At 37.7% G+C, this 10,214-nt stretch overlaps 1 protein-coding gene across 1 annotated transcript in view; it reads left to right on the forward strand.

Annotated features, from left to right (window-relative positions):
- CREBL2 (cAMP responsive element binding protein like 2) overlaps positions 1 to 10,214 on the forward strand; it is a 32,115-nt gene that overhangs the window by 15,420 nt on the left and 6,481 nt on the right. Inside the window, exons 2-3 of the mRNA XM_032159657.2 lie at positions 7,169 to 7,366; positions 8,961 to 9,105. Coding sequence (XP_032015548.1) covers positions 7,169 to 7,366; positions 8,961 to 9,105 — 343 coding nt within the window. The remainder of the gene's footprint in view (positions 1 to 7,168; positions 7,367 to 8,960; positions 9,106 to 10,214) is intronic.

The raw sequence follows: 10,214 nt of genomic DNA on the forward strand, positions 1-10,214 counted from the left end.
TTTGTTCTTTTTTTTTTTTTTAATTTGAGACAGGGTCTCACCCTGTCATCTAGGCTGGAGTGCAGTGGCACAAACCCAGCTTCACTGCAGTCTTGCCCTCCTGGGCTCAAAAGATCCTCCCGCCCCAGCCTCCCAAAGTGCTGAGATTACAGTGTGACCCACACCTGACTTGTTCAATTTTTAATTTTTGTATATGGTGCGAGGTAGGGATCCAACTTAATTATTTTGCAAGTGGCTATCCACCTGTCCCAGCACCCTTTATTGAAGAGACTATTCTTTCCCCATTTAATTGCTTTGGCACCTTGTCAAAAATCAATTGACTATAAATGTAAGGATTTATTTCTGGATTCTGTATGCTTTTCCATTGGTCTGTATGTCTGTCCTTGTGCTGATATTACACTGTCTTGATTACTGTAGCTTTCTAATAAATTCTTAAATCAGAAAATGTGAGCCCTCCAATTTGCATCTTTTTCAAGATTGTTTTGGTTATTCTGGGTCCCTCGTATTTCCATATGAATTTTAGGATTAGCCTGCCAATTTCAGCAAAAAGGTAGCTGAGATTTTGATAGGAATTTTTTTGAAACTGTAGATCAACTTGAAGAGTATTGCTATCTTAATAATAATAAATCTTCCAGCCCACTAACATGGGCTGCCTTTCCATTCATCAGATCTTCTTTAATTTCTTTTAATGATATTTTGTGTTTTTTAGTGCACAGATTTTACACTCCTTATGCTAAATTTATTCCTAAATATTGTATTCTTTTTTAGGCTACTATAAGTGGAGTCATTTTCTTAATTTCATTTTCAGATTGTTCATTGATAGTGTGTAGAAACACAACTGATTTTTGTATATTGATCTTGTATCCTGGACCCTTGCTCTACTCATTTAGTAGCTCTAATAGGTTTTTTCAGGGGGCAAGAATTCTTTTGGATTGGATTTTCTATATATAAAATCACGTCACCTTCAAGGAGATAGTTTTACTTTTTCCTTTCCATTCCTTTTCCTGAATGCTTTCTTTTTCTCGGTAGTACAGTGTTAAATAGAAGGGATGAGAGAAGACAAGATTGTTGCCTTATTCATGATCTTTGGGGGAAAGCATTTAGTATTCCACCGTTAGTAAGATGTTAGCTGTGGGTTTTTTGTAGATGTCCACTATCAGATTGGGGAAGTTTCCTCCTATTTCTAGGTTATTGAGTGTTTTTATCATGTGAAGGTGTGGAATTTCTGTCAAGTCCTTTTTGTGTGTGTGTGTGTGTGTGTGTGTGTGTGTGTGTGTGATGAACATGCAAGTTTTGTCCTTTTTTCCTGTTGATACGGTGTTTTATAGTAATTGATTTTTCAGATGTCAAACCAACCTTTATTCTTGAGATAAGTCCCTTTTAGTCATGGTGTATAATCTTTATATGTTGCTAGATTCAGCCTTCTAGTATTTTATTGAGGATTTTTTGCATATAAATTCACAAGACCATATTGGTCTGTAGTTTTCTTCTGATATCTTTGGTTGTGGTTTCAAGCACATATTGGCCTCGTGGAATAAGTTGAAATAAGCTTTCTCCTAGTCCACTTTTTGGAAGAGTTTGTGAGTGTTAATTATTTAAATATTTGGTAGAATTCATCAGCGAAGTCATGTAAACCTAGGCTTTTCTTTGATTACTAATCGAAGAAAATTTTTTATTACTGATTCTGTCTTGTTATTTGCTATAGGTCTAATTCCGATTTTCTGTTTCTTCTTGAGTCTGTTTTGCTACTTTGTGTCTTTCTAGGAATTTGTCCATTTCATCTGGGTTATCTAGTTTTTTTGGCATGCAATTTTTCCTAGTATTCCTTTGCATCCCTTTTATTTCTGTAATGTTGGTAATGGTGTCTCTTTCGGTCCTGATTTTAGTATTTTTGGGTTTTTTCTTTCTCTAATGGTCAGTCTAGCTAAAGCTTGGTGAATTTTGTTGATCCTTTTGAGGAACAATCTTTTGGTTTCATTGATTTTTCTTTGTTGTATTTCCATTCTCTATTTTATTCATCTCTGCCTACTATTTATTATTACATTCTATCTGCCTGCTTTATGTTTAATTTGCTCTTCTTTTGCTAGTTTCTTAAGGTGGAAGATTAGATTACTGATTTGAAACTTCTCTTCTTTAAAATAAAAAAAAAAGGTGTGTTCAGCTTGCTCTGAGGAATGCTCCAGTTGTACCCCATAAGTTTTGGTATGTTGTATTTTCTTTTTCTTTCATCTCAAAGTATTTTTCTAATTTCCCTTGTAATCGCAATTGCCATCTATTTTCCTCAAAGTATTTTTCTAATTTCTCTCGTAATCACAATCTTCTTTGACACACTGGTTATTTAAGAATGTCTTTTGTTTTTTAACTGTCATTTATTAAATACTGATTACCAGGTACTAAGAATTATATGACACAGTTCCAGGTGCTTACTTTGAAAAGGTCACGACCTTTAGTTTAGCTTGTCTTAAAAGAGAAAGTGTTTAAAACAGGGAGTTGGAAAATTGGGACCTTTAGTCTTGCTTGTAATCAGTAGACTTTAACACTTTTCACATATAATGAAGACAGACTTAGTATTTCAGAAACCTTACTGATGTCTAACATCTTTAATAGCCCACCTTTGTGAAAGAAGCTCTCTGTGAAGGGTAAGAAAAATCACTGGCTAGCAGATTTCTTTTCTAAGTGATTGGAGGTAGGGAGACAGGTCTTTATTGTTTCCCTTGGGCTCACTGTCCGCATCTCACAAATGTGCTATAGGGCGGAAGAAGACATAAAATGGATAGTGGGTAAAGAGGTATACTGTTTTAAAGCCAGCTGTTTAAATTTTCACATGACTCTATGTCAGTAGAAATAAAATTAGAGCAAGAAAAAAAGCTAGATGTATGGGGTTATTTTCATAGTTTTCTTTGGAGTTTGTGTTGGTACATGAAAGTCAGTACTTTTGTTCACCCATGTTAATATGCTTCCTCACAGAAGTATCAGGAAAGAGCAAGGGAACAATGTGGTTATCACTGAGTTTGTGAAAACTATGAATTGTGAAGAATGGTCTTTTCGCCCAGGAATTAGTGGGCTTGATTTCAGTTTTAGCTGCTGGTTCTTGTTTCCTAGTTAATGCCCCCTATCTGTTCCTCAGTCTTTATGGCTTATGAAATATATAAAGTTCAGTTGTTAAGGCAACTGGTACTAACCTACGTTTGTATAATACTTTTTTCTCTCTTTTTTTAAATCTCAAATTCCTTTTACCAAATACTTTTTTTCTTTATAAAGTAGTCTCATATACATTGTTATAGCTAAGATTTACAATAATCCTGTGTTATACTTACTCTCTTAGAACTTTAGGCATTGGCTGTTACAAAAAGCCAAAACATTTGGTTTATTACTGAGAAAAAGTTAAGCTAGAGAAGTGGTGATTATGTGGTTTTAAATGTAACTTTATTTTTTTATTTTTATTTTTATTTTTTTTTGAGACAGTCTCTGTCGCCCAGGCTGGAGTGCAGTGGCGCGATCTCGGCTCACTGCAAGCTCCGCCTCCCGGGTTCACGCCATTCTCCTGCTTCAGCCTCTCCGAGTAGCTGGCACTACAAGCGCCCGCCACCACGCCCGGCTAATTTTTTGTATTTTTAGTAGAGACAGGGTTTCACCGTGGTCTCGATCTCTTGACCTCATGATCCACCCGCCTCGGCCTCCCAAAGTGCTGGGATTACAAGCATGAGCCACCGTGCCTGGCCTTAAATGTAACTTTATAGGAAATGACATAAAATACAGAAACCTTGGATTCATATACTATGCCTTTCTAATTTAAAAAAAAGGAATAACTCAGTTCCAATTTAAATATTTTGCTACCATAAAAACTAAACAAAGGGTTATAGCTTTTATTTTATATTTCTATGATTGCTAGGTTTGTTTCAAAAATCAGTGAAGTCCATGAAGTACACTATGTTCTCTTTCTGGCTTCTCAAAAGCAGCTACTCCTGAATTAATTAAAAACAGCAATATATGAGGTATTGGATTATAGTGTTATATGATTAATGACTCATTTTACTACATAAAGAATAGATGTCATTATCCATTTATTTCACTATAGACATGAGTTCTTGATGTAATATATAAGCTTTTCAAAAAGTATATTCAATAGTAAATACACTTTGTTTTAACGCAGGGTGATTTCAAAATATTTTATTAAAATTATGTGATTGGTGAGATATAAGCATAATTTTAAATTTAAGCCATTTTAATATTTGGATGAACTAGGTCATCCTGCAATTGCTTTCAAATATTTGGCTCTGAAGAAAGTTTCCTTATTTTTATATACATATATATGTGTGTGTGTATATACGTATATATATACACATATCTATATACACACACACATATATATGTGTATATATATATTTTTTTTTTGAGTTGGGGTCTTGCTCTTGTCATCTAGCCTGGAGTGCAGTGGCCCGATCTGGGCCCACTGCAACCTCCACCTCCCAGGTTCAAGCGATTCTCCTGCCTCAGCCTCCTCCCAAGTAGCTGGGATTATAGGCGCCCACCATCGTGCCCGGCTAAGTTTTATATTTTTAGTAGAGACAGGGTTTCACCGTATTGGCCAGGCTGGTCTCGAATTTCTGACCTCAGGTGATCCACCTGCCTCGGTCTCCCAAAGTGCTGGGATTACAGGTGTGAGCCACCGCACCCAGCTAGATGTATATTGTTATAATGTAATAAAAACATGACGATTGGGCCAGGCCCGGTAGATCACCTGAGGTGGGCGCACCTGTAATCCCAGCTACTCGGGAGGCTTTGGCAGGAGAATCAGTTGAACCTAGGAGCAGGAGGTTGCAGTGAGCTGAGATCGCGCCATTGCACTCCAGCGTGGGCGACAAGAGCAAGACTCTATCTCAAAACAAACAAACAAACAAAAAACGTGACGATGATGCAGAAGAGAAAAGCTTTAAAAGACCAGGTTTTGAAAACTTGAAACTAACTTGGAAACAGTACTGAAGCACCTGGCTTTAAGACGGTGATGGAAAGGACAGATTTTTTTTCCCCCAGAGCCTTGGAGTAATCTGTCTCATTTCAGAGCCACCCCACAAAAAATGCTAGATACAGTGGTTGGCCATCATGATGTGACAGTTTGGTAAATGTGGCTGATTCACTTTAAAGCTTGGTTTTCTTGACCTAACTATTAGACTTAGTAATGATCTGATCTTTTTAGGGGACTTAGCATTGTGAATATGATACTAATAGTGATTTCAAACAAATCAGAGTTTTTGTATCCAAACAGATGTTGACCCTTTGAGTTTTGCTATCTGGGAAGGCATCTACATTTATTCTAATGATTTGCCAGTGTTTGAATTTTGCATCTTCTCTTTTATAATTGCCTTTAAAGCCTTAGCAATATTCCTGTCAGGACACTAAAGATATAAAATGTTTATTCTTCGAGGGCGATTTTCAGAAAGAGCTGGACATCAGTCATTCAGAACCATGTCAGAAAAATAAAGTGGATAATCAGATTGGGAATTTAAAGAATAGTGTATAGCTCTAACATATTGTGTTATACCTTATAAAACTTATAAAAACTGGCTCCAATACTACTTTCCAAAAAATCTTTGAACTGTGGCATTATTGGAATAAATGTACCCCCTTTCAAGGTGACGGCATTAAAGAACACTTACTTGATGTGTAAGTTCAGGTTCAAGTGTTTAATAATTCATCGTCTTTACCATATAGTTACACCTTGCATAAGAACTTGGGAAGGTTTCAAAGCTAAACAACGAAGAAGATTAAATTACTTTGCCAGTCACCTAATAATTGTGCCTAGGCAGGTAATTGAGTAACAGGAATATTGAGAGGTTGCTTTATGACATCAGTGGGAGCAGGGAGAAATCTAATGAGACAGTTGAGGCTTTCTGTGTATTCCTTTGGGCTCAACAAATTTGAGGGAATTTATAGCCAAATTCCTTAGGATACATATTTATTTTTATATATACAATTTTATACCCATATTTTATATTTTATTATCTAATTTGAAAATCATAAAAATATAGGTGAGGAAAAGCTATTTAGAATTACACCTATCAGAGAAGTCTTCACTGACCTTGTTAACTTCCTTTCTTCTATGTATTGTTTTATAATGTTGAGATCATAATGAACTTACAGTTTCGAATGTTGAGTTCTTTAAATGTATTTTGTTGCAATTATTTTTCTCAAGGCAATAAAAACTTCTTCATGAGTCCAGGCACAGTGGCTCACACCTGTAATCCCAGCACTTTGAGAGGTGGAGGCAGGAGGATCGCTTGAGGCCAGGAGTTTGAGACCAGCCTGGTCAACATAGCAAGAACCCATCTCTACAAAACGATTTTTTTTTTTTTTAATTACCCAGGCATGGTGATGCTCACCTGTAGACCCAGCTACTAGGGAGGCTGAGGCAGAAGATACTTGAGCTCAGGAATTCAAGACTGCAGTGAGCTATGATGGTGCCACTGTGCTCCAGCCTGGGTAACAGAGTAAGCGAGAATCTGTCTCAAAAAAAAAAAAAAAAAAAAAAAGTGGGGCCTGGCACCATGGCTTACTCCTAGCACTTTGGGAGGCCAAGGCAAATGGATCACTTAAGCCTAGGAGTTGGAGACCAGACTGGGCAATATGGTGAAACCCCATCTCTAAAAACAACAACAGAAATACAAAAATTAGCCAGGCGTGGTGGCTCACGCCTACAGTTACAGCAACACGGGAGGCTGAGGTGGAAGGATCACCTGAGCCCTGGAGGTCAAGGCTGCAGTTAGCCATGATTGTGCTACTGAACTCTAGCCTGAGTGACAGAGTGAGACCCTGTCTGGAAAAAAAAAAAAATTGTCATGAACAAAATATTTAGTAGACATTTCTCAGTTTTTATTATCCATCTCCATATGGTTTATAAAGTTTACTGGTGAGCTGTTTAAACTTTATTATCAAATAAATAATAAAAGTGTACATTATTTCTTCTTTCACATTCATGGTTTCAAAAGTGTCAGAAAATAAATTATGAGGCAAAGACCCAGAAGGCATTTGATGGGATTATGCTTTCTTAGTTCCATAGGGCTTCACTCACGTTTTGTTTATAAATGTTCTCTTTGCTAATATGCAGCCGTATTCACTTTTCTGTACACAGAACTAAGGGAAAAATTATTTCTTCTCTCACTTGCTGAAGGTGGTTGGAGGCAAAGTAAAGAAGCCCGGTAAACGTGGTCGGAAGCCAGCCAAAATTGACTTGAAAGCAAAACTTGAGAGGAGCCGGCAGAGTGCGAGAGAATGCCGAGCCCGAAAAAAGCTGAGATATCAGTATTTGGAAGAGTTGGTATCCAGTCGAGAAAGAGCTATATGTGCCCTCAGAGAGGAACTGGAAATGGTAAGAAATCGTCAGTAAACACATGAAAATATCACCTCAACAGTCAAATAAATAATACATTAAAATACGAAAATACCAGTTATCACCTGTCCAGGTGGCAAACATTGGAGAGAATATTAATCTGTTAGCCAGGATGGGGGCAAATAGGCATCTTCATACACTGCTGGTGGGAGCAGAGTGTACATGACTGTTATGCTAAGGGATTGTTTATGAGAGAAGAAAATGGAAAATAACCCAGATGGACAACAATAAAGGACTGGTTAAATAAATGTTACTACATCCATGTATTAGACTACTTCGTAGCCAGTAAAAATCACAATGCACATATATTTACTGATGTAGAAAGAATATATTGCTAAGTAGACAAAGCAATGTAACAATATGTAACTATGCATAGCATACCATTCGTGTTTAAGTGACTTTATTTATTTTTTTTTATTTTTTATTTTTTATTTTTTTGAGATGGAGTCTCGCTCTGTCGCCCAGGCTGGAGTGCAGGGCACGATCTCAGCTCACTGCAAGCTCCACCTCTGGGGTTCAGACCATTCTCCTGCCTCAGCCTCCCAAGTAGCTGGGACTACAGGCGCCCACCACCATGCCCGGCTAATTTTTTTTGTATATTTAGTAGAGACGGGGTTTCACTGCATTAGTCAGGATGGTCTCAATCTCCTGACCTCATGGTCCGCCTGCCTTGGCCTCCCAAAGTGCTGGGATTACAGGCATGAGCCACCACGCCTGGCCAAGTGATTTTATTTATTTTACATGTTTTATTCACCCATCCATTTAGACTTTGGGCACTGGCTGTAAAAATGTGAAAGAGAGTAGATAAAACAGAATTGAAACTCCATTATTGTGAGCTGAGGGAGGAAGTGACAGAAGAGAGAGATGGTATTACCGTGATGATTACACAACTGGGACAGGCTTCCACAGGTTTTTAGAAAGTAAGACAACAAGGTTGGAACATGCAGAGAGGGACATGAACAGTGTTGTATATATTGTCCAGATATATACTTACTATTCAGTAGTTTTTTTGATATGTTGAATGTGACATGCTATCAATTATTTCTTACTTTCTGCAGTGTAAGCCACTTGAGGGCAGAATCTTTGGTCAGCTTTGTCTTTGTATACCCCCAAAGTCCCTAGCATGCACTCTGGTAGACAGTAGATGTTTAATGATTATTTGTTAAAGAGAGAAAGGAAATTACTAACATTTATTTCTTTATTTTGGGAGTAGAACTAATACTGCGACAATTATTTAAAAAAAAAAAAGATTAATTCTAACTAGTGGCACACTGTGGGGAGAAGTCCTTTTAACCACAGGGGTCTTTTAAATCTGAGCAACACTCCAGTACATCAGAGACAATTCAGCAGCAGTTTTTCCACCTCTTCTGAAAGATGGCAGATCTCATACATGTCCTCAGTTATAAATAGGTAATACCATGGAGGGTGGGATTCCCAGCAGCGAACGTGACCTCTAGCCATGGGAGTTCTTATATCTAGGATTTCTACCAGTGGTTCCTGAACTCTGACAAGTAAAAGTTAATTTAAATATGTTTTAAATTTATATTTATATTTAAAATTAAATATGTTTCAGTACAAGCAGTGGTGCATGGCAATGGACCAAGGAAAAATCCCTTCTGAAATAAAGGCCCTACTCACTGGAGAAGAGCAGAACAAATCTCAGCAGAACTCAAGCAGGCATACCAAGGCTGGGAAGACAGATGCTAATAGCAATTCCTGTAAGTGCCGTCAATGGGAGAATTTATATTTAAGAGAGTATCTCGGCTGGGCGCAGTGGCTCATGATTATAATCCTAGCACTTTGGGAGGCCGAGGTGGGCAGATTGCTTGAGCCTAGGAGTTCAAGACCAGACAGGGCAATATGGCAAAACCCCATCTCTACAAAAAAATACAAAAATTCGCGGGGCATGGGGGTGCACGCCTGTAATCCCAGCTATTTGGGAGGCTGAGGTGGGAGGATCACCTGAGCCCGGGGATGTTGAGGCTGCGATGAGCCATGATCATGAAACCCTGTCTCAAAAGGGGGGAAAAAAGAGGGTATCTCAAGGTAGGGTTTCTGTTGACCACTTTTCTTAGTATGTCTTTAAATAAAATGTTAATGCCATTTTTAATACACTAATAAGCAAATGAAATGGCATTACATTCTGGCCAGGTGTGGTGGCTTGTGCCTGTAGTCCCAGCACTTTGGGAGGCCGAGGTGGGCAGATCACTTAAGGCCAGGAGTTTGAGATCACCCTGGCCAACATGGTGAAACCTCATTTCTATTAAAAATACAAAAATTAGGCACAGTGGTGTGTGCCTGTAATCCCAGCTACTCAGGAGTCTGAAGCACAAGAATTGCTTTAACCTGGGAAGTGGAGGTTGCAGTGAGCTAAGATCATGCCATTGCACTACAGCCTGGGCAACAGAGTGAGACCTCAAAAAAAAAAAAAGAGAGAAGTGGCTTAGATTCTAAATATTAAAATGCATTTTACATGGAGTCTATAAAGAGCAACTGATACATTTATCGAAATTTTATTATTAATAGACTTAGTCCATAAATGGGAGTCATGAATCTAGCTTTTTGTTAATAATACTACCTTTTATTTGTATTTTGATTTACAGTTTACAGAGTACTTTCATTTATATTTATCTTAAATATTCCCTCCAATGATTGTATTAAGGAATTATGCTTATTTTATAGATGAAAAAATAGCAGAAAGGCTGGGTAAGGTGCCCAAGGTCACACAGTTTAATGGTAGAACCTGTCCTCACCTAATCCAGGCTCTCTAGTACAGTAGCCCATCATTGTAAGGATTGTTTTTTTTTTTTTTTTTTTTTTTTTTTTT

Source organism: Hylobates moloch, unplaced genomic scaffold, assembly GCF_009828535.3.
Source record: "Hylobates moloch isolate HMO894 unplaced genomic scaffold, HMol_V3 SCAFFOLD_8, whole genome shotgun sequence".
Taxonomy (NCBI): Eukaryota; Metazoa; Chordata; class Mammalia; order Primates; family Hylobatidae; genus Hylobates; species Hylobates moloch.